Source organism: Gigantopelta aegis, chromosome 10, assembly GCF_016097555.1.
Source record: "Gigantopelta aegis isolate Gae_Host chromosome 10, Gae_host_genome, whole genome shotgun sequence".
NCBI classification, from domain to species: domain Eukaryota; kingdom Metazoa; phylum Mollusca; class Gastropoda; order Neomphalida; family Peltospiridae; genus Gigantopelta; species Gigantopelta aegis.
The window spans coordinates 74,073,175-74,098,323 of NC_054708.1; the positions used below are offsets into that span (position 1 = coordinate 74,073,175).

At 38.2% G+C, this 25,149-nt stretch overlaps 1 protein-coding gene across 1 annotated transcript; it reads left to right on the forward strand.

The window, feature by feature from the left end:
- Nucleotides 1–1,819: 1,819 nt before the first annotated feature.
- LOC121383803 (general transcription factor 3C polypeptide 5-like) lies at nucleotides 1,820–25,009 on the forward strand. The gene is made up of 11 exons (XM_041513900.1): nucleotides 1,820–2,123; nucleotides 7,402–7,618; nucleotides 10,443–10,700; nucleotides 11,804–11,943; nucleotides 12,570–12,780; nucleotides 13,197–13,339; nucleotides 14,365–14,481; nucleotides 15,049–15,184; nucleotides 16,108–16,172; nucleotides 19,939–19,957; nucleotides 24,876–25,009. The coding sequence occupies exons 1-11, from the start codon at nucleotides 1,944–1,946 to the stop codon at nucleotides 25,007–25,009; spliced, it is 1,620 nt and encodes a 539-aa protein (XP_041369834.1). The 5' UTR covers nucleotides 1,820–1,943.
- Nucleotides 25,010–25,149: the final 140 nt, after the last annotated feature.

A 25,149-nucleotide genomic window follows, 5' to 3' on the forward strand; every position in this document is an offset into this window, starting at 1 on the left:
TTGGTCTTTTATTTTTTTTTTAATTATTATTATTATTTTAATAATTGATTTATGATTTCAGTATGGTACAGGTTCAGTGTAGAATGACAGGAATTTTGTACCACTTGTGTTGCAGAAGAATAGCGATTGTTTTGGCATCTTGTACATCCCTGAGGATGGATCGAGTTGGGTGTACATAGTAAATTATTTCCATTTTTCTTGATTACCTTGATTGTGCTATACAGAGCTGTGATACACACTGCTTGTACACAGATACAGCAATAATAAAGGGGAATAACTCTGTTATCGTAGTTGTTTTCTTTCATAAAAAGTATGGGGCGATATGTAGCTCAGTGGTAAAGTGCTTGCCTGATGCATGGTCGGTCCAGGATCATTCCCCATAGGTGGGCCCACTGTGCTATTTCTCGTTCCAACTAGTGCAGCACGACATATATAAAAGTATGTGGTACATGTATGTGCAATCCTGTCTGTGGAATTGTGCATATAAAATATCCCTTGCTACTAACGTGCGTCATCGTATGATGACGTGCGTTATCGTATGATGTAGCTTTCGTTGGTAGTCGAGGTAACCCGAAAAAGTCATGCGACGTCGTACGACATCCTACGACGTCGCACGAGCATCCCGCGATAGGCCCACGATTGTCTCACGTGGTCGTACGATGGTCTACGACATCGTACGACGTCCTGCGTCATCACAGTATGGTATATAATTAAGTTCAATTCCACTTTTGGTTTAGTACACAACTATTTGAAGATGGCAAAAGGTGGCAAGGGCAAGGGCAAGGGGAGTAGCTACTCCCAAAGTGGCTACGAGGACGCAGGATCGTCGTACGATTTCCAACGATGCCGTACGATATCGTACGTGTCAGGTATTTACCTGTGGACAAGTGAAAGTTATCTACGTGGTCATACGATAGTCTACGACATCGTACGACGGTCCATCTTTTAAACATTTCAAAAGATGATTTTCCAACCTACGATGGCTCTCGGAGGCCACACAATCGTACGTCGACGCAGGATGGGCTCCACGATGTTCTACGATGTTCCACGATGCTACCATCGTAGCCCATCGTATACCAACGCAGACTCTGTGGGACCATAGCTTTACGATGGTCTTGTTTGTGCAAATTGAAAAGAATAGTCCATGGAGTAGCAAAAGGGGATTTCCTCTCTTATGTATAGTTCTTAGTCATGTCCAATGCCATATAATACATAAGAAAAATGTATTGTGTCGGGGCCGTACCCTGGGGGGGGGGGGGGGGGGGAGGGCAATTGCCCCCCTGAGAATCTCACCTTTTTTTTCACTCCTAAAAATAGCATGCACATCTCAGGGTTTAATTTGTATAGTGTTTCATTTGTTTATAAAAAGTAGTGCCCCCCCCCCCCCCCAACCCACCCACCCTAGGATTTTGATTAAGGTATAGCCCTGTGCGTGTGTTGTTAAAACATTTCTTTCTTTCTATAATAGTCACAGCCTAAATACTACAACAATATTATGACTATTATAGGAAGTGTCCATTTTTGTAGGATTTAAAAATGTATTTATTTATTTTTATTATTTTTTGTTTTTAACATTTATGATTTAGGCCCCATTAAATGTCAAAATAATAAATAACGAACAAAAACGTTTATAAATACCAATAAACAAACAGGCAGAGATAGGTAATTTAGAAACTTCTGTCGCCATACAGGTTTTACAAATGTCAAATCGTTACAAATTCTTGTCTGGTCCATATATTGGATTGTATCCGTCCGGAATAAAAATCGCAATGAGTGGTCCGTTCCAAAGTTGAGTTCGTCTTTTACATCGTGAACGGAAATATGGGGAGATAATGCAAAATTCAAAATGGAAGACAAAGCGTATTTTCTGTGGTAGCATTTTTGCTATTACTTTTGTTTTTTGTTAGTTTAATAAATACCTGGCCGATTGTATTTACCAAGCAATGGCCAGCGGTTCTAGCATAGGTCTTCAACTGTGTGAAACAGAGACTAGTCGTCTGACAACAAATAGTTCCTTAATTCCCTACAGCAGTAAACGACTTGTTTGTGTTGAACACCCGGCGGTAATAAAAAATCTTGACCGAGCTCTTCAGTCACTTGGTGGGACGAAAGAAATATCAAAGGTAATAATATAATAAAATAATAAAATAGTTCAATTTGTTTCTCACACACACACACACACAGTCGTTTAATTTTTATGTCATTGAGTACTTCAGCAAGTAACTGGGTGAGCAAAATATTTCGCCAAATTCAGTGAAATTGTCTATTAAACTTGAAAAATTGCCGAATCAACAGGGGTTTTTTTAATGTCAATTATTACATGCAATTTTTTCTCCAAAGTAAAATAAAATTCGCATTTGGCGAATTTGATCAGTGCCAGAGCTAACCTTGGTAAGTTGGTAATTTTATGACTATCCCATCAGCTGGTCTATTTATCATCAATTCCCCAAATTCCAAGGGATGCAGTCGATTCGTCCACTGGACAATTTGTCCACTGAAAATTCGTCCACTGAGGAACTCGAGACGAATCGTCCACTACACAAAATCAGTTCCGGACGATTCGTCCACTGAGTTTTTATTTCCCCAGTACAGGGGACAATATTTCGAAATCTGAGGTAACCGGAAGTCGGTTCACGTGGTTTTTACCTAGGTAATCAATTGTTCAGTTACGTGAATTATATTTGTGTATCTGATCGGTTACCTCAAAATTACGTTGAAATTATATTTTAAATACATAGTTTTTAGCTGAAACAAAGTTAAAACAAATAAAAAAGAAAACATTTAAAAAAAAGAAAAGAAAATGTCTTTAATGCTTGCTAAAGTTAACAATATTATAAAAGAACTGAATATTAGTCCCAGTACTGAAACAAAATACAGGGGCGTAGCCAGAAATTTTCTTAGAATTACACACGCCAAAGGCGTGCCCGAGCGGGGGGATTCGGGGGCCCTCCCTCTGTGAAAATTTTGAAACTCAGGACACTGTAGATGCATTTTAAAAAATCTTTTTTCGAATCAATTTTAAGAGGATATTTTATAGAACAATTACAGACAGCCTCGACCTATTCCTGTATTTTTTTTTTGCATTACGTACTGTGCGTAATGAGCCTTTGAAATAGATAAATACTCATTTGTAGGGATTCCTTTTTGCGAGTTGCGGTGGCTATGCTACTTTCACTTCATCGATGGTACTTATATACTACAGTGACGTTCCAAATGTGGGTTTTTTAAAGCTCATTATGCAATGTTAGTATTGTTCAATTTTTGTGACACTTTTGGATTCCTGTTTATGTTAAAACTGTTTTTAACATATGTAAAAATTATAGCCAATCCAATAGTATGTCTACAAGCGGTCCGAGCACATTTCTTTAAAAATGTTTTAAAACTGTAGACTGGACGCAAGTTACAACTGTTGCAATATAACGTTGTTTACTGGTTTGCTGCGCATCAAGTATCTAAAAATCAGTCTAAAACATTTGTCGGAATACCAGTAGTATGTCTGCATGAATAAACTTCCTGTAATCGTGAAGTTTGCAAGTTTTAATTTCTGAACGTTTACAGATCATGACGTAACCGATTTGTGGTTCGCGTAAATTTAATTTTGCGTAACCGACACGCGAACAGAACGGCAGTTCGCGTGAAATATTGTGCCCTGCAGTACATTTCGTCCACGGCCTAAATAATGTGTACTACATGTACGTGGGGGCTAAATAAATTATTAGATATATTTTACCCCGTATTTTTTTAGCTGTGTCATAAATTTACAAAGGTGAAAATAAATGATATTGCATTAGATTACGCTTGGTAGATGTTTTTGTAACAATGCTCTGCAGACATAATTCTTTGGTGTTTCTATTTATTCGGTTATTGTTTGTTTCTATAATGTACGCCTTTCACGCTACATGTCATAGGATGTTTTTAGTACAATATGCCCAGTAAAGATATTCTTTAGCCCTTCCCTTTCAACTTGTTTGGTTTCTGTTTGTGAAGTAATTAGCAATGCAGGCTCATTACTGCTTAAGCTTGTTTCACCAAGTTGGATCCAGTAGCGTCTAAAACAACACGCCTTATTTCAAAGCTGCACCGCTAACTACCTGCATGGACGGAATGAATGAACGAATGAATGAATGAATGTTTAACGACACCCCAGCACGAAAAATACATCGGCTATTGGGTGTCAAACTATGGTAATGCAAACAAATAAGGTGATGATCAGCATCAATATAAAAATTCAAGATTTAAATAAAAACACTGTAAAGAATTGTGCAAAAATACAAATATCACAGATAGATACTGACTTACTAAAAATTTCAATTTGTGCTGTATTGGCTATTCTCAAAGAGAATGTTACACCCCTGCACCATGGTGAGGTTACAGCACGCTCAGGGGTGTATGGACGGATGCAACGGCTGAAGCATAGGACCCGGCAGGGAGAATTCTTTGCCATTTGGAGACGCTACACCAATGACGAAATAATGCCAAAGAATTGATTCGTGCTGTTGCCAGATTATCCATTCATTAGTCGGCTGACTGTTGGTCGTTTCTCTTCCAGTGATATTTGAATGGATAATCTCCTACAGTGATTTGTGCAGTTAACAACAACGAAATACCATTCATCAATTCTACACTGATTTAATTGACCAAAAACATTCGCTTGTGCATTTCTACTACTGTCAAATATGTTAACTTTTGAATGACATTTGTTGTTTTGTTGAATTGTTTTTTAATGTACATTTAATTAAATTGGAATAGAAGACAACAAGTTTTAATTTTATTTCGAGGTTATTAGGCATATGGGGATAACGTGACGAGGGAGGGTACAGTGGATAGAATTTACGCCATTGAAGGAGAACATGACGGGATGGGGGGCGGGGGGTACTAAAGTTTTCCGACGCGGAGGCTTGCATTACCTATTTACCACATCGTGTACGAGCGAGTGGATGGATCGTCCGTGGACGAATCATCCGCATGATAATGAATACAAACAGTTAATAAAAACTGGATAGTAATGTTGAATTCTAACTCTATTTTACTTTTTTGGTTATAGTATACCACAAAATAATGTTAAGAAATGATTACATTGTCAAAGAAATAACTATTAATATATTTGAAAAAAATGCAGTCCAGTGGACGAATTGTCCGAGGTGAGTGGACGAATTGTCTCTGGACGAATTGTTCAGTGGACGAACCATCTGGAAAGCAATTCCAATGGGGTTAGCGTTTTCCCTAGCTTGTTTTAGCATGATGCAGCACCATACCTCAATAGTCTTAACACCATCTTGCCTTAATGAGCACCATGCTGCCCTGAGATTAAACAAGCCTTTTTCAGTAATAATAATTAATTCTAAAATTGCCTTTATAAAACACCAAAAAAAGGTATTAATTAATTAATAAAATATGCCTTTTATATCTTTTGCCATTCATTTATTAAAGCAAGCACATAAATTATATTATGTTTATTTCAATTAATTTTGGTGTATTTTTAATGAAAAACAAGTGTCCCAATGGTGAAAATGCCCCAAAAATGTTTGGTCTACCATGCCTTGCCAAATGTCTAGGGAAATCACTACGGGTAATGACGAACATGGGAATCAGGAAGAACATTCTACCTGTTGCAGTTATGGTATGTGAAGTTAAATATATATATACCGGTATCAGGTCACAGCATAGCATAGCATTTGTAAGAAGTTGACAATCAAAATGGCAGTTGACTTGATGTAAAATGACTGATTCAGAAACATGGTCGCTAAAAATATGTACAAATGTTTGAACAGGCTGTTGGCTTTATTTTAGTAATGATCAGAGAAGTTAAAATTATTGAAAATTACAGATTCGTTATTTAGTGTACAGTAAATGGTTGTACTTAGGTGGCGGACATATTCTATAACCGTAACATATATTTTCCTGGGGAGCATGACCCTATCCTCACTATAAACGTCACTCACCACAGCCTAGACCCCCTCCCCTGCATAAATTCCTGCACACATGCATGTCCAATCAGTTAACAAAAAAACTAAACTGAACGTTAAACGAAAGTCACTGCAGTTGTTTACCTATAACATTTGCTGGAGCAGGTAAATGTTTTACCTGCATGTGCATGGCCTAGTGCTAGTCTGGAGGGACGTAGTAAGTGTGGTTCTTACTATGTCCGGATCTTGTTACATACCCTACATGTAGCCTGTATTCAAAACTTGTGGCACCATGTTTCAACCGTTTCTGAACCGGAATAGTGCAACAAATGGACACACAAACCAAAAATGTATAACCTACCCTACTCACAAAATCCTGATTGAAGTCCTTGCATAATTATTAAAAAAAAAAATCTTCAACGACAACCTTCAAAAATATCCTCGCGATGTTAAATTTGCTTTAAGTAGAGGGAAGCAACTCAGCTTGTATGTTAAGAAAGGTATTGACTTAACTTGCCCTTTGCACTAGGCCTAGTGCTTGACTTAACGTGCCCCTTGCACTAGGCCTAGTGCTTGAGGTACAACATTCTAGATTCCAAAACAAGGTATACTATGTCACTGACTATCGATTTCAAATCCTGACCTAGATACTGAATTTGACAAGTAATGCCTGTGAAAAGCATTATTAATACAGAGCACTTTAGCAGGTGAAGCAGAAATTCATCTGTTAAAACCATTAAAACAAATTGCAGGTAAAAGACAGCTAGATCTTGGAGGTTCTTCCTTTTCACACATTATTCAAAAACCTTCGTTGACCCCATGCTACTTTATATACAGCAGGCTATATATTTATTTTAGCATGCCATGTATTTCTTTTTACCTGCTATTTAAAAAAATATATGTTGTTTTTTAATAAAATAGCAGTAGGTCATATTTTACTTCCTATTTCTAGCCTTGAAGCATCATTATCAGTAAGGGCAAGATGTTCTTACAGTGTTCTTTAAAAATTAATTTCTGTCAAAGTGCCTTAACATGGATATTCACACGCTGGTATTGCGGGTTTATGCAAAATAATCAACAGACATGGTTTCATGCATTACACGCATACATATATAGAAATGTTGCTTTATTAGACAGTGTACAATAGCTCTTTTTAACTTAATATTGAATTATACATCATGCTTTTTGTAGTAGCTCCAAATCCAAATACAATAAGAAACCCATTTAAAAAAATAATAATTTAAATTCAGTTTTTACATGAAATTATTTTGCCAATTTAAATTAAAATAAAATTTGCCATTTGTTTTTAAAATTAGCATTTGGCAAATTTGGCGAGTGCCAGAGCTAGCCCTGGAAAAGATATGTCTAATTTCTGAAACTACAGCTATGCACTTAATGCAATTGTTTTGTAACCTTGAATATAATATAAGTGTTGTTTATATATTTCTTTATATAATGTGCTTATGTTTTTTCTTTTTCTATCATGACCAAAAAGACTTATAACCAAGAGACAAAACGTCTGGAACTTCATTGTCGACCAGATGATCCGTACTGTAAACCTGCTTATGGAGACCGCTGTAAAACTACCAACTTGCTAATGAAGGTGAAAAGACGACAAAAACGAACAAAAGAACATGGTGAATCTGTGGAAGATTCCTACGAATATTGTGTTGAAATTCTTGGCATTGTTGATACAACTTACAAGTTCCAAGGTATGTAGCAAATATTGCAGATCGATTCATTTGTATAGCTACCTAAGTTGTTTGACACCCAATAGCTAATGTATTTTTCATGCAGGGGAGTTGTTAAACATTCATTCATTCAAATGTTGCAATTAACATGTAGGTGTGTGTGTGTGGGCCTAATGATAATCAACTGAAATTGATTAGCAACTACTCATTCATTATTTTTTAAACTGTGTTAACTGAAGGCAATGTAGTAGCTCACTAAATTACATCAGCAATTACATATATATATAGTGATTTTCCTAGAAATTAGGCACGGCATGGTAGACCAAACACTTTTGGGGCATTTTCAGGGCACTTGGGTTTTTATTAAAAATACACAAAAATTAATTGAATGAATGGCAAAATATATTTATAAAAGGCATACATCATTCATTAATAATACCTTTTTGGGGTGTTTTATAAAGTCAGTTTTAGAATTAATTATTGAAAAAGGCTTGTTTAATCTCAGGGCAGCATGGCACTGATTGAGGCAAGATGGTGCTAGTCTATTGAAGCATGGTGCTGCACCATGCTAAAACAAGCTAGGGAAAACACTAATATATATATACCGGCCTCGGTGGCATCGTGGTAGGCCATCGGTCTACAGGCTGGTAGGTACTGGGTTCGGATCCCAGTCAAGGCATGGGATTTTTAATCCAGATACCGACTCCAAACTCTGAGTGAGTGCTCCGCAAGGCTCATTGGGTAGGTGTAAACCACTTGCACCGACCAGTGATCCATAACTGGTTCAACAAAGGCCATGGTTTGTGCTATCCTGCCTGTGGGAAGTGCAAATAAAATATCCCTTGCTGCTAATCGGAAGAGTAGCCCATATAGTGGCAATGGCGGGTTTCCTCTCAAAATCTGTGTGGTCCGTAACCATATGTCTGATGCCATATAACCGTAAATAAAATGTGTTGAGTGCATCGTTAAATAAAACATTCCTTTCTTTCTTTCCTAATATATATATACACACACACTCAACCATATATATATATATATATATATATATATATATATATATATATATATATATATATATATATATATATATATTGCTAATAGTGGTGTGAATAAACAATAGGTTGGATTTTCATGTTTAATAATTGGTTAGTTGAACCAACCAATCATCGGTTATAATCGCTTTTCAACATTCTATAGAGAATAATACATGAATGGCCGTTAAATACCATTTATCTCACAACAAGTTGTTTTAAAATGTATCTTAATGAGCGAAGATGAGTTTGATACGTTTTTAAACGAGTTGTGAGATAAATGGTATCTAATGGATACGAGTGTATTATTCTATTTCTTGTATATTCTCAAAAACCAGGTTTTAAGCAAATTTTTACATCTTTTTTGACTCAAAGTTATTTACAGCCGTTGCACTTGATTGTCAGGTTAACTATACGTCACAATGTAATCTATTTTCACTGTATTGTTTTTCATTGGCTTCATGGCACTGGTGACCTGGTCATCACCTAGGAGCAGCCAGTCGTATGTCTTGAAATTGTTAATGTTAACACACGTATGTGTTATCAAAAATAATGCATGGTTTTCTCACCATCAGGTGTGTAAGAAAAACCTTTTTTTACTCAGGGTTAAAAATATGTAAGTTATTTGCTTACTGACACCATTGAAGCGTAAAATTTATTATTCTCAGGCCCTGATGTACTGAATAAAAAGAGCTGCATTAAGCATTTTTATTGTAACCACCCAATGCGAACTTTCCCATTACCCCATTTTACGTTACATTATCTTGTTTGTTGGTTTGTTTTTTGTTGACAAGTCAAGTTATTAAGTTATTTTAACTATTTTAAACTATGAGATGGGTATATTATAAGTGGGCATGTTGAGAGGCAAATTTCTAGTCGACTATATCAAAAATAGAAAAACTAAATATATATAAAATCTGCCCTTCCACACTGATGTGGAAAAATTTAAGTCTGAGTGTCAATTTTTTTTATGGCCAAACATGCTCAGTATTAATTAAAGCTACTTTATCCGGAATTCATCTTATAACATCGATTCCGCCCAGTGTTGTAAACAAGCAATAACTATCTTGTTACAAACACACACATGTACTGAATGATGCGCTCAATTACCCGACTCAATTTTAGCCTTCGTCAAATAAATTTAAGATAAATTAACACAAAATTGATTTAACTATTTTTATTGTAGGGTATAATGTATATTATGTATTTATGCAAAATGGAAATGCTGTATAAACATTAAATTTCACAGATCAATCCGCAAATAATACATAGTTGAAATTTGTAGTTAACATTTTTATAGATGCCATTCAACAATTTCCGTAGCATAAGGTATGTTTATGTTTGTTTATAATCGATTACCAGAAATTGTAATCGATTAGTTGGAATTTGGATTTTACCAAACAATCTTCATTTATTCCATTTAACAACCACTAATTGCTGACAGTACTAATACATAGCTACAGATCTGGGTCCTGTTCCTCGAAGCAATCTCAGCGCTAACATCATCTTAACTGCATAAGTTAATTATGTACTTAAGGTGGTCTAAGGGCTAATATCGCTTTGAGAAACAATCTCAGCGCTAACAGCATCTTAACTCCATAAGTTAATTATGTACTTAAGGTGGTCTAAGGGCTAATATCGCTTTGAGAAACAATCTCAGCGCTAACAGCATCTTAACTGCATACGGTAATTATGTACTTAAGGTGGTCTAAGGGCTAATATCGCTTTGAGAAACGGGGCCCTGTACATTATAGTTATTCAGTATATTTGCTTGTCACTTGTCATTTTGTCATTTAATATTGATTCTATTTCAGCCATGGCTGACTTTCAGTATCTACCAATGACAAGAAATGAAGATGGCTCATACAAGAGTCTGTTAGACAAGCTGATGTTGAAATCTTTTGTGAAAAAGTCAGAATTCTTGAAAAGGGACCCTCCTCTATTTTTGACTCCGCTAATATTCTCGAGAATGGATCTGCCCAGTGAATACGACTTTCGACCGGATCGAGGCTACACCTTGAAGAAGACAGCAGAACAGGAGTTGTATCTGCCTGATAACCATATTGGCACTGGTAATTTCTTCTTGTTCAAGGCTTGAAATTTACACGGGATAACAAGAGGCAGTTGCCCCTCAAATATACCATATGTGCTTTCTGATTGTATGTTCAGAAACAGCTTTTAGTTTTACTTTTCATCTTAATTCATTGTACAACTATTCAAATTAAGACATTAGTGCTGACTATGACAACATTAGGACAACCAGTATAATAAATTACACATAGAAAAAAAGACACATAAAACAAAAATGATTCGATTAAATTTACATAAAATGAGAGTAAAATTTTTATATCGGTACACGTGGTCTTGAACTACTTGATTTCCAGCATTTCTTTACAGATTTGGACGTAGCCCAGTGGTGAAACACTCACTTGATACACGGTCGGTTTAAGATCGATGCCCATTTGGCTATTTCACTTTCCAGCCAGTGATCCACGACTGATATATCAAAGGCTGTTGTATGTGCTATCTTGTCTATGGGATGGTGCATATAAAATATTATGAAAAAATGAAGTAGGTTTTCTGTGATGACTACATGTCAGAATTACCAAATGTTTGACATCCAATAGCTGGTGATTAATTAATCATTGTGCTCCAGTGGTGCCGTTAAACAAAAAAAACTTAAAAACAATTCAGATTTAAATGTCCATAGCAGAGATTGCTTCTCGTTCCACATAATGTACACTGAGCAAATCTGGGATTCTACACCTATGGGGGTGGGATGTAGCCCAGTGGTAAAGTGTTCGCTTGATGCACGGGCGGTCTAGGATCGATCCCCATTGGTGGGCCCATTGGGCTATTTCTCGCTCCAGCCAGTGCACCATGACTAGTATATCAAAGGCCATGGTATGTGTTATCCTGTCTGTGGGATGGTGCATATAAAAGATCCCTTGCTGCTAATCGAAAAAGAGTAGCACATAAAGTGGCGACAGCGGGTTTCCTCCCTCAATATCTATGTGGTCCTTAACCATATGTTCAACGCCATATAACCGTAAATAAAATGTGTTGAGTGCGTCGTTAAATAAAACATTTCCTTCCTTCTACACCTATGTGTAATATCCATCAATTAAGCAATGTCCTGAGATGTCTTTAAACATCCATTTCTTTTGTTCTCCAGTTGTTCGTCACAGGAGGTCGATCTACACAATGTTTGTGAGTTACGATGATCCAACGCCAACAAAACCGAAAGCTGGATCGGAAGAGTTCCTTATGGGTCGGTTTAACAAGAACACCGACTTGTTGGAGACTGTCAGAAAAGTAAGAATTGAATTCTTAATTCAGGGTTCATACAGGTCATCATGGAAATCAGTGAAAGTAATGGAATTTTACAAATGTCGTTTTTCTAGGCCTAGAATGTCTTGGAAGGTTGTGTAAAAGAACATTTTATTAAAAGTGTAAAAAAATGTCCATTTAGAATAACAAGAAAAGAAGTGGGGATTTGCATTTAATTTAAAAATATTGTAATCTTATTGGACTATGACAATGATTACTGACAGAGGTGAGATAAATATTACTTAACTTTTCCCCCAGTGGTGATGGCATCAACTTTTTTATTTAGCTCAATGTTAGTTTTGTGTTTGGCTCCATTTCTCACACATTATAAGTCTTACATCAATGAAACTTGGTTTATAGTTGTACCTTTGGATGTTCATCACAATGCTTGTGAAACAAATAAATTAATTTTAAAATGTTTAATTTTTCTTTTAATTTTTAATTAAAAAATATATATATCTCCATTTTATTATTATTATTTTAATTTTTTTAACATGCATTGAGATGAGCATTTATAGATACAATTGTCAATGGTATGAAATAAGTTTATGGTAGGCTAAACATATAGTTACATGGAATTCATGTTTTTAAAACAACTCTGCTCTTTTCAGTTATTTGAAGACCGTCCAGTGTGGTCGAAGAATGCTCTCCGGTGCCACATCAACTCCAAGTTACAGAGTCGTCTGAAGTACGTCTTGCCTCTACTCGCTTACTACATGACTACCGGGCCATGGAGGGCAATGTGGGTTAAACTTGGATACGACCCAAGAACCAATCCATCGGCTAAGAAGTATCAGCTGTTAGATTTCCGTATCCGGCAAAGTAAGCATGTACATGATGGATTTATAATTTTTGACAAGGCGATACTGAAGAGGTAAAATTGGTCTCTCAAATGTTTAACAGTGATATGTACTCCATTCTGAGTTTTAAATATTTATATGATTCTTATACTTACTTATTTATTAAAAGCTATTACTTTTTCTTTTCGATATTATTATTATTGTTGTGCGACTATGTTTTTAAATATACAAATCTGTGTTTTCTTAGTTTCCTCTCCAAGACTATATGTCAAAATTACCATATGTTTGACATCCAGTAGCCAATGATTAACAAATCAATGTTCTCTAGTAGTGTCGTTAAACAAAAACAAACTTTAAACTGTGTTTTCTGAAGTAATCGATCACATGACAGCAACTACACTAGTACAGTTGGTCTACAGTTATTTTTCTTTTACCCAGGAGGTGCGTGTGACCCGCTGCCTATCAGAGGGAAGCGAGGTGTGTTTCTGCACGCTGCACCAATGACCATCACCAGGTACAGACCCACAGTTCCACAGATTCCTTCACTAGCCCAGAAACCAGTGGTTCCGGGAGAATACAAGGTGCAGTTTACTCAAATTTGTTACTGTTGTTTTGTCCAGTGCCAGATTTATAAGGGGGCAAAGGGGCAATTGCCCCGGGATCCCTGCCAGAGGGGTCCCCCAGACTAAGGACATCCTTTATAAAAAAAAATTAAAAATTATAAAATTAGTTCATTTTTTATTTGTCATGTAATTTAATTACTATGTTGAGGGGCTCCCGGGCCCTGCAAGGTCTAAACCCGGCCCTGGTTTTGTACCCTTATACTCCGTGTAGGAAAATCCTTTTTCATTTTGTAATTATAGGATATTAAACGAGCTTCCATTTCATATCACATTTATGTCCTGAGTTAAATAATTTAAATTTCGATCCCATATGTGGAAATTATTTCATGAGAAACAAACATCATACCAAATGGTAGCTAGTTTAATATCCTATTTATTACTCCTAATCAATTTTAATTTATATTACTGAAATCTTTTGAATAGTTTCGGTAATATCGCAATGCACCAATCGTATGATGCCATTGGATGACATCGAAGTGTTAACATCCCACTTGACATTCTAGTGGGACGTTTCACTTTAATATGAACCAAAATAGTTTTAACCATATGGGTAATAAAAACAAATTAAAACCAGGCAGAAAATGCATGTGTATAACTTTTGCGTCATATGCCCACAATTTTTTAAGTCATGAAAATTTATACACATGCATTATTTTCTTTGTTGATATGCACTGTAAATTCCAATGGTTGTTCACAAAATTTAGTTTGTGCACGTGCATTAAGATGTATAATTCACACTATTAATCTGGTTTACTGGCTCAGTAATCAAAGATATGACAATTGTTAAAATATTGTAGGTTTTGATTGGTATGATACACGAATCAGCTTTAGCCACATTGTCATCTATGGGATTTGGTTGCGTGGTATAGACCTTATAAACAGGCACTTAAAGGAGTATTTTGTGGTTCGTCACTAGTTGGTAAAAAGAGCTTATAAAATGTAAAAATATTTCTCTTATATACATTGCTATGTTTGTGTTTTAGGACAGTGTGTACAGATTTGAGCCGAATGTGATGCCTCCATACCGCCAGATGTTCTATCAGCTTTGTGACATCCACGAAAGCAACATTCAGAAGCTTATTTTGGAAAATGATGGAGAGGTATTGGAAATAATATATTCTTGTCAACTTAAGCCATTTCTTGTGGTTATAGCGTGTTTTGTTTAACAAAACAACTAGAGCACATTGATTTATTAATCATCGGCTATTGGATGTGAAACATTTGGTAATTTCTTTTCTGACCTCAAACAAATGCATATTCCTCTAGGGATATTAGTCTGGCCTTAACATCCCAACACTGGGATGGCTAAAATCTTCCAATGTGCTATCCTGTCTGTGGAATTAAAAGATCCCTTGTGTCTAATGGAAAATTGTAGCTGGTTTTCTCTCTAAGACTACATGTCAATATTACCAAATGTTTAACATTCAGTAGCCGATGATGAATAAATAAATGTGCTCTAGTGGTGTCATTAAACAAAACAAACTTTAACTTTGAATATAAATAACAATTCCCAGAGTAATGTGCTATCCCATATGCCCATTTGGCTCAGATCTCCAATAACACAAAAAAATAAATTCACTTTTGTTCAGGTACCCAGGTACCGGTATTTATACATGTTATTCTGTCGTTGTTGAGACTAGGTTTACCGTATTGTTTTGTTATTCCAGGAAACAGTCTGCACAGAAAAGGATGGCTGGTGCTCCAAGGACACCAGTTACAAATGTCGACAAATACTAAGTGAATGCATTGAGAAACTGGTACAAAACAGCCCATCTGTACTATCTGATGTCAGCACTGTTTCTGGTGAGAACCATTGATAGGTTGATTGTACAGCCGATAGGGTGGATCCATTGGGGTTTTCACTCCCATACTGGGGACTAGGTTTTATCTCTGTTTGTCTGTCCCATATAGTTTTTCCCCACAATCCCTCAAGCTGAAATTTTGTGTATAGCTTTAGATCCAGTTTGACTTTTATGAGGATTGGCCCTTTTTTGACAGAGTTATGGCCCTTGAACTTAGGAGATAAGAACATTTGTCGGGGCCCAGTAGAAGGCATGTAGTGCTTTAGCAGTATTCTCAGAATGCTCATTCTTCCATTTCACACAGTGTTTGGGTTTTAAAATTGTTTACATTTTTATACCTCCAAAAGTTTTTTTCTCCGTGTCATCATTTTGAAATCTTCTGATCCGAAGACATTCGCCACATTGAGATGTGTATCATGTTTTGTAGTGTGTGTGCGTGCGCGAATGTATGTGTGTCTGTGTATGTGCATGTTTCTGTGTGTGTGTGTGTGTGTGTGTATGTCCGTGTCTCTGTATTTGTGCATGCACGTGAATGTGTGCGTGTGTCGCTCTTTATGTGTTTGTGTCCGTCTGTCTGTGTGTCCCTCTCTTTGTGTGTGTGTGTTTGTCTTTCTGTCGCTGTGTGTGTGTCTCTGTGTTGCTGTGTGTGTGTGTCTCTGTGTGTGTGTGTGTGTGTGTGTCTCTGTGTTGCTGTGTGTGTTGCTGTGTGTGTGTGTGTGTGTATCTTGTGTGTATCTCTGTGTGTGTGTATCTTGTGTGTGTGTGTATCTCTGTGTGTGTGTATCTGTGTTGCTGTGTGTGTGTGTGTGTGTGTGTGTGTATCTCTGTGTGTGTGTGTGTGTGTGTGTGTGTGTGTGTGTGTGTGTATGTGCATGTGTGTGTTTCGAGTACTACTGGACTTTAGGCTATTTTTTTGCATTGTAGGTAGCCGTCACACTTCAAGTAATGAGCAGGAACTGGACGATATTGATCTGAGGAATTTAAAAGATGCAGCTTCTGAAGAGAAAAAATCCCATCCCATCCAATTTCACCCTTTCTCATCCCATCCCATCCAATTTCACTCTTTCTCATACCATCCAATGCAATTTCATCCCATCCAATTTCACCCTCTCTCATCCCATTCAGTTTTACTTTTTCTCATCCCATCCGTTTTCACCCTTTCTCATCCCAACCAATTTCACCCTTTCTCATCCCATACCATCCAATTTCACCCCTTCTCATCCCATCCAATTTCACTTTCTTATCCCATCCCATCCAATTTCACCCTTCTCATCCCATCCTATCCAATTTCAGTGTTCGAGATTAAAAATTTTGGGCAGTATCCTAGTTGGATACTAACATTCCAAAATCTGGTATCCCACCTGAGAATTTTTTGTTTTTTTGTTTTTGTCCCCAGAAACATAAGCAAGGTCAAGGTTGGGGCCTTGAATCATTGCTGTACATGATATTATTGTATATACATAAACGATACATAATTAAAGCTATACACTCGTATATAAAGCACTTGTGAAACAATATGTGTATACATATGCATGTGCATGTGTGTGTGTGTGAGAGAGAGATAGGGATGGGGGGGGAGACAGACAGACACGGACGTGTGGAGTAACAGGGATGAAGCCGAAGGTAGACGAAAGGGAACACAAACGGCGTGAGTCGTATGCACACATACATAGTATTCACCTGAGAATTTAGTATCCCACTTTAATGAAATTCATAAATAACATCGTAACAAATTTGGACGACAGGATTAAAAAAAACACAAAAACATATGGTATCCCGATGGGATACTGGGTTCTTGAAGTCTGGTATCCAAAATTAAATTCTGGTATTCCCAGGATATTGGGATACCGTTGATCTCGAACACTCTTTCACCCTTCTCATCCCATCCCATCCCATCCAATTTCACCCCTTCTCATCCCATCCAATTTTACTCTTTCTCATCCCATCACATCCAAGTTCACCCTTCTCATCCCATCCTATCCAATTTCACCCTTCTCATCCCATCAAAACCAATTTCACCCCTTCTCCCATCCCATCCAATTTCATCCCTTCTCATCCCATCCAATTTTACTCTTTCTCATCCAATCCAATTCCACCCTTTCCCCTCATCCCATCCCATCCAATGTCACCCTTGCTCATCCCACCCCATCCAATTTCACCCTTTCTCATCCCATCCCATCCAATTTCACCCTTTCTCATCCCATCCAATTTCACCCTTTCTCATCCCAACCAATTTCACCCTTTCTTATCCCATACCATCCAATTTCACTCTTTCTTATCCCATCCCATCCAATTTCACCCTTCTCATCCCATCCTATCCAATTTCAGTGTTCGAGATTAAAATTTTTGGGCAGTATCCTAGTTGGATACTAACATTTCAAAATCTGGTATCCCATCTGAGAATTTTTTTTTTTTTTTTTTGTCCCCAGAAACCTAAGCAAAGTCAAGGTTGGGGCCTTGAATCATTGCTGTACATGGTATTATTGTATATACATAAATGATACATAATTAAAGCTATACACTCGTATATGAAGCACTTATTAAACAATATGTGTATACATATGCGTGTGTGTGTGAGAGAGATAGCGAGAGAAAGGGGGGGGGGGGGGAGACAGACAGACACGGACATGTGGAGTAACAGGGATGAAGCCGAGGGAACACAAACGGCGCGAGCTGTATGCACACATACATAGTATTCACCTGAGAATTTAGCATCCCACTTTAATGAAATTCATAAATAACATCGTAACAAACTTGGACGACAGGATTAAAAAACACAAAAAACATATGGTATCCCGGTGGAATACTGGGTTCTTGAAGTCTGGTATTCAAAATTAAATTCTGGTATTCCCAGGATATTGGGATACTGTTAATCTCGAACACTGTTTCACCCTTCTCATCCCATCCCATCCCATCCAATTTCACCCCTTCTCATCCCATCCAATTTTACCCCATCACATCCAAGTTCACCCTTCTCATCCCATCCTATCCAATTTCACCCTTCTCATCCCATCCCATCCAATTTCATTCTTTCTCGTCCCATCCCATCCAATTCCACCCTTTCCCCTCATCCCATCCCATCCAATTCCACCCTTTCCCCTCATCCCATCCCATCCAATTTCACCCTTTCTCATCCCATCCCATCCAATTTCACCCTTTCTCATCCCACCCCATCCAATTTCACCCTTTCTCATCCCATCCCATTCAAATTTCATTCCTTCTCATCCCATCCAATTTCATCCCATCCCAACCAATTTCATTCTTTCTCATCCCATCCCAACCAATTTCACCCCTTCTCATCCCATCCAATTTCATCCTTTCTCATCCCATCCCAACCAATTTCACTCTTTCTCGTCCCATCCCATCCAATTCCACCATTTCCCCTCATCCCATCCCATCCAATTTCACCCTTCTCATCCCATCCCATCCAATTTCTCATCCAATTTCACCCCTTCTCATCCGATCCCATCCAATTTCACCTCTTTCTCATCCCATCCCATCCAATTTCACCCTTTCTCATCCATCCATCCCATTCAATTTCACCTTTCTCATCCCATCCCCCATTTCACCCTTTCTCATCCCATCCCAATTTCACCCTTTCTCATCCCATCCCATCCCATGATTCACCATTCCATACATAATCCCATCCATTTCACCCTTTCATAATAATCCTATTCTCATCCCATCAATTTACCTGTATCCCATCCCATCCATCACATCTCATTTGTGTGTCCCATCCAATTTCACCCTTTTCATCCCATCCCATCCAATTTCACAGGGATCATCCCATCCCATCCAATTTCATTCTCCAATTTCACCCCTTCTCATCCATCCAATCATCCCATCCAATTTCACCCTTTCTCATCCCATCCCCATCACCCTTCTCATCCCATCCCATTCACCATTCTTTTCTCATCCCATCCCATCCAATTTCACCCTTTCTCTCATCCCATCCCATCAATTTCACCGATTTCTCATCCCATCCCATCCAATTTCACCCTTTCTCATCATCCCATCCAATTTCATTCACCCTTTCTCATCATTCACCCTTTCTCATCCCATCCCATCCAATTTCACCCTTTCTCATCCCATCCCATCCAATTCTTTCATCCCATCCCATCCAATTTCACCCTTCTCATCCCATCCAATCCAATTTCATCCCATCCCAACCAATTTCACCCTTTCTCGTCCCATCCCATCCCATTTCACCAATTCTCATCCCAATTTCTCATCCCCATCCAATTTCACTCTCATTTCCCATCCAATTTCACCTCTTTCTCATCCCATTCATTTCACCCATATTTCTCATCCCATCCCATCCAATTTCACCCCATTCATCCCAACCAATTTCACCCTTTCTCATCCCATCCCATCCAATTTCACCCTTTCTCATCCCATCCCATCCAATTTCACCCCTTTCTCATCCCATCCAATTTCACCCTTTTCCCATCAATTTCACCCTTCTCATCCCATCCAATTTCAGCCCTTCTCATTCCATCCAATTTCACTCTTTTTTATCCCATCCCATCCAAATTCACCCTTTCTCATCCCATCCCATCCAATTTCACCCTTTCTCATCCCAACCAATTTCACCCTTTCTCATCCCATACCATCCAATTTCACCCCTTCTCATCCCATCCTATCCAATTTCACAGTGTTCGAGATTAAAAAATTTGGGCAGTATCCTAGTTGGATACTAACATTTCAAAATCTGGTATTCCACCTGAGAATTTTTTTTAATTTTTTTGTCCCCAGAAACCTAAGCAAGGTCAAGGTTGGGGCCTTGAATCATTGCTGTACATGGTATTATTGTATATACATAAATGATACATAATTAAAGCTATACACTCGTATATGAAGCACTTATTAAACAATATGTGTATACATATGCGTGTGTGTGTGAGAGAGATAGCGAGAGAAAGGGGGGGGGGGGGGGGAGACAGACAGACACGGACGTGTGGAGTAACAGGGATGAAGCCGAGGGAACACAAACGGCGCGAGCTGTATGCACACATACATAGTATTCACCTGAGAATTTAGTATCCCACTTTAATGAAATTCATAAATAACATCGTAACAAACTTGGACGACAGGATTAAAAAACCCAAAAAACATATGGTATCCCGGTGGGATACTGGGTTCTTGAAGTCTGGTATTCAAAAATTAATTCTGGTATTCCCAGGATATTGGGATACCGTTAATCTCGAACACTGTTTCACCCTTCTCATCCCATCCCATCCCATCCAATTTCACCCCTTCTCATCCCATCCAATTTTACCCCATCACATCCAAGTTCACCCTTCTCATCCCATCCTATCCAATTTCACCCTTCTCATCCCATCCCATCCAATTTCACCCTTCTCATCCCATCCCATCCAATTTCATTCTTTCCCCTCATCCCATCCCATCCAATTCCACCCTTTCCCCTCATCCCATCCCATCCAATTCCACCCTTGCTCATCCCACCCCATCCAATTTCACCCTTTCTCATCCCATCCCATCCAATTTCACCCTTTCCCATCCCACCCCATCCAATTTCACCCTTTCTCATTCCATCCCATCCAATTTCACCCTTTCTCATCCCATCCAATTTCATCCCATCCCAACCAATTTCATTCTTTCTCATCCCATCCCAACCAATTTCACCCCTTCTCATCCCATCCAATTTCATCCCATCCCATCCCAACCAATTTCACTCTTTCTCATCCCATCCCATCCAATTCACCATTTCCCCTCATCCCATCCCATCCAATTTCACCCTTTCTCATCCCATCACATCCAATTTCACCTCTTCTCACCCGATCCCATCCAAGTTCACCTCTTCTCATCCCATCCCATCCAATTTCACCCTTTCTCATCCCATCCCATTCAATTTCACTCTTTCTCATACCATCCAATCCAATTTCATCCCATCCCATCCAATTTCACCCTTTCTCATCCCATCCCATCCAATTTCACCCTTTCTCATCCCATCCAATGCAATTTCATCCCATCCAATTTCACCCTTTCTCATCCCATCCCATTCAATTTCATCCCCAATTTTCCCTCCCATCCAATTTCACCCTTTTCCCATCCCATCCAATTTCACCCTTTCTCATCCCATCCCATCCCATCCAATTTCATCCCATCCCAACCAATTTCATTCTTTCTCATCCCATCCCCAGGGCTTCTAGATCCAATTTGGTAGCCCCACTCCCATCCCATCCCATTCAATTTCATTAGTAAATAACTAATCATCCCATGCCCGACGTCTAGTCCCAATATCACCTTTTCTCATCCCATGTTCCCAGTCTATTTTCAAATATGAATATCCCATCCCATCCAATTTCCATTTTCAGTGTTTTCAGCCATACCATCCAATCCCAATTTCATTTCTTCCCATCCAATTTCACATCTTCATTATTCCAATAATCATTATTCCCAGTAATTTCAATCCCATTAAATCCAATTTCACCTCTTCTCATCCCATCCCATCCAATTCATCACCTCTTTATCCCATCCCATCCAATTTCACCCTTTCAATGATCCCATCCAATTTCACTCTTTCTCACCCTTTCTCATCCCATCCGATTTAACCCTTTCTCATCCCATTCAAGTTCACTCTTTCTCATCCCATCCAATTTCACTCTTTCTCATCCCATCCCCAACCAATTTCACCCTTTCTCATCCCATACCATCCAATTTCACCCCTTCTCATCCCATCCCATCCAATTTCACCCCTTCTCATCCCATCCCATCCAATTTCACCCCTTCTCATCCCATACCATCCAATTTCACCCTTTCTCATCCCATCCCATCCAATTTCACTCCTTCTCATCCCATCCCATTTCACCCCAGGGCTTCTAGATTATGGTAGCCCCACTCCCATGGCTAGTGATATTCAATGTTGGATTAGTAAATAACTAATATTGCCATGCCCGACGTCTAGTGAATATTTTTGGTCAAATGTTGCAATTAAGTCTATTTTGTAAATATGAATATCCTGCCCCCACCCCATTGTTAGTGTTTTAAGCTATATCTCCCTCTTTAGGTGACACATTTGATTATTACTAATATTATTTAGTAAAATTGTATTAAAGTAGGACCAGTGAATTTTTAATCATGGTTAGTACATTTTTTAAATCAATGATCCCATGGCTAGTGTATTTTATAAAAATTCTAGAAGTCCTGCATCCCATTCAATTTCACCCCTTCTCATCCCAACCCAACTAAGACAATTTCACCCCTTCTCATCCCAACCCAACTAAGACAATTTCACCCCTTCTCGTCCCAACCCAACTAAGACAATTTCACCCCTTCTCATCCCAACCCAACTAAGACAATTTCACCCCTTCTCATCCCAACCCAACTAAGACAATTTTTTAAAATGCGACATATTCTCTTCTATAAATGTCTAGCCTTGACACATGGAAAATTAAATTTGTGAATTTTGTCATTCTGATACCTGTTGCCACTGGGGAATGAGGGGTGGTGCCCAAAAGAGAAAAATTAAGACATTAAAAAAAGAAAATCTCTTCTCAACCAGAAATGCTATAATGGAATAGTCTTCACATATGTGAAAGTCATTAGATGGTTTATCAAAGTTGTGACTTCCATTAATTTTGGGTGTCGAAGAGGGGTGAAGCTTACTAGAGTTGTACTGAGAAATGCATTTAAACAGTAATTTTTGCACAACTACTACACCATTTCCAACTAAATTTGGTGGGAAGCTTCCCACCCAGTTCCACATATTATTATATAGCTTTCAACATACTAATGGTAAAAATGGATACTGGATCATAATATTTCAATTTTGATGACTGACAGTAATTAGTTTCACAGCAAGGCCTAGTGCAGGGCACACATTAAGTCAATACTTTTCTTAATGTGCAGGGAGAGTTGCTTCCCTCTCTTTAGCAAATTTGAAATGGCGGGGAAATGTTTGAAGGTTGTCAGAAGATTTATTTTGTTAATGATGCAAGTACTTCAAAAGGGATTTAGTGAATGAAGTTTGTTTTGTTTAACGACACCACTAGAGCACATTGATTCATTAATCATCAGCTATTGGATGTCAAACATTTGGTAATTCTGAATCGTAGTCATTAGGAGAAACACACTACATTTTTCCTAATGTAGCAAGGGATCTTTTATTTGCACCTTCCCACAGACAGGAAAGTACATACCACACCCTTTGATATACCAGTCGTGGTGCACTGGCTGGAACGAGAGGCAGCCAAATGAGTCCACAGATGGGGATCGATCCAAGACCGATTGCACATCAAGCGAGAGCTTTTACTCCCCCAGGATTTTGTGAGTATGGTAGGTTATACATTTTTGGTTTGTGTGTCCATATGTTGCACTATTTCGGTTGAGAAGCCGTTGAAACATGGTGCCACAAGTTTTGAATACCCCATTCCCAAAAAAATATAATGATAATAATAAATATAATAAATAAACATTTAAAATCTCTTAAATTTTAAAGGGCCCACGGTACTCGCACACTCCTCTCAACAAATTCTCGTCGTTTTTTGTTTTGTTATAGTTGTTTCTTTTCTTTTCTTTTATCTTATTTTACTTTATGGGGTAACCAATAGGATTTGTTGTTAACATTAGTAACAGATCCTCTTGCATCATTTAACGCGAACGTGATTTGCATTTGTCTTGTTTCACGTAGGCCCTATACATGCAACAGTAAAATACTTTATAAAAAGCATCTTATTTACCTTTGTGCATGTGTATTTTACCGAAATAAATTAAGCTCAAGAAATAACAGTTTTTCATCAAAGCAGGGTTCGCTAATTTTCATAATAGTGGCGCGGCTGAACGTGCACGAAGCTGTTTAACTGATTATGAATCGAGGAACGTGGTAAAGTTCAAGATGCAGACACGTACCAGCAATAATTCGGGCAAGAATATCGTCAATCGTCGGCCAACGTCGGACATTTCCGTGACCGAAGATCGATAATACTTTCTAAAAGGCAGTTGTTTGCTATAAAAAGAAGTAGATTGCTATTATAGCATTTTAATCTACACCGACAAATTCAATAAGTTCCTGATCATACTGATGTCTGTAAGTTAACTCTAAATGCATTTTATGCTAAATAGAACATGTACCTCAAAAAGTAGGGTCCTTAACTTTGATGAATAACATACTACATGCTTCATAATAGTATTAATTAAAAGTTGAAATAAAATTTTAAAAAACATATAGTTGTATTTTACAAATGACTGGTTTTTGACATTAACTCTGACTGTAAAACTTTATAAAAATATGATTTGGGTGGTAAATTAATTGCAATAACACTATTATCTACTACAGGTTTTAACCGGTTTACACTGAGCCGTTTATCTTTATTGATAACCAGTCGTGGTGCACTGGCTGGAGCGAGAAACAGCCCAGCGGGATTGATTGTAGACCGACCGCGCATCAGCGGAGTGTTTTATCACTGGGCTATTTTGCTCCCCTAGGATGAGTATTACGTCAGTCGATTGAAACAAGTAACTGATACGACTCCATACAGGTCACAGCAGACCGAAACGAGTAATTGATACGACTCCATACAGGTCACAGCAGACCGAAACGAGTAACTGATACGACTCCATACAGGTCACAGCAGACCGAAACGAGTAACTGATACGACTCCATACAGGTCACAGCGACTCCATACAGGTCACAGCAGACGGAAACGAGTAACTGATACAACTCCATACAGGTCACAGCAGACCGAAACGAGTAACTGATACGACTCCATACAGGTCACAGCGACTCCATACAGGTCACAGCAGACGGAAACGAGTAACTGATACAACTCCATACAGGTCACAGCAGACCGAAACGAGTAACTGATACAACTCCATACAGGTCACAGCAGACGGAAACGAGTAACTGATACAACTCCATACAGGTCACAGCAGACCGAAACGAGTAACTGATACAACTCCATACAGGTCACAGCAGACCGAAACGAGTAACTGATACAACTCCAT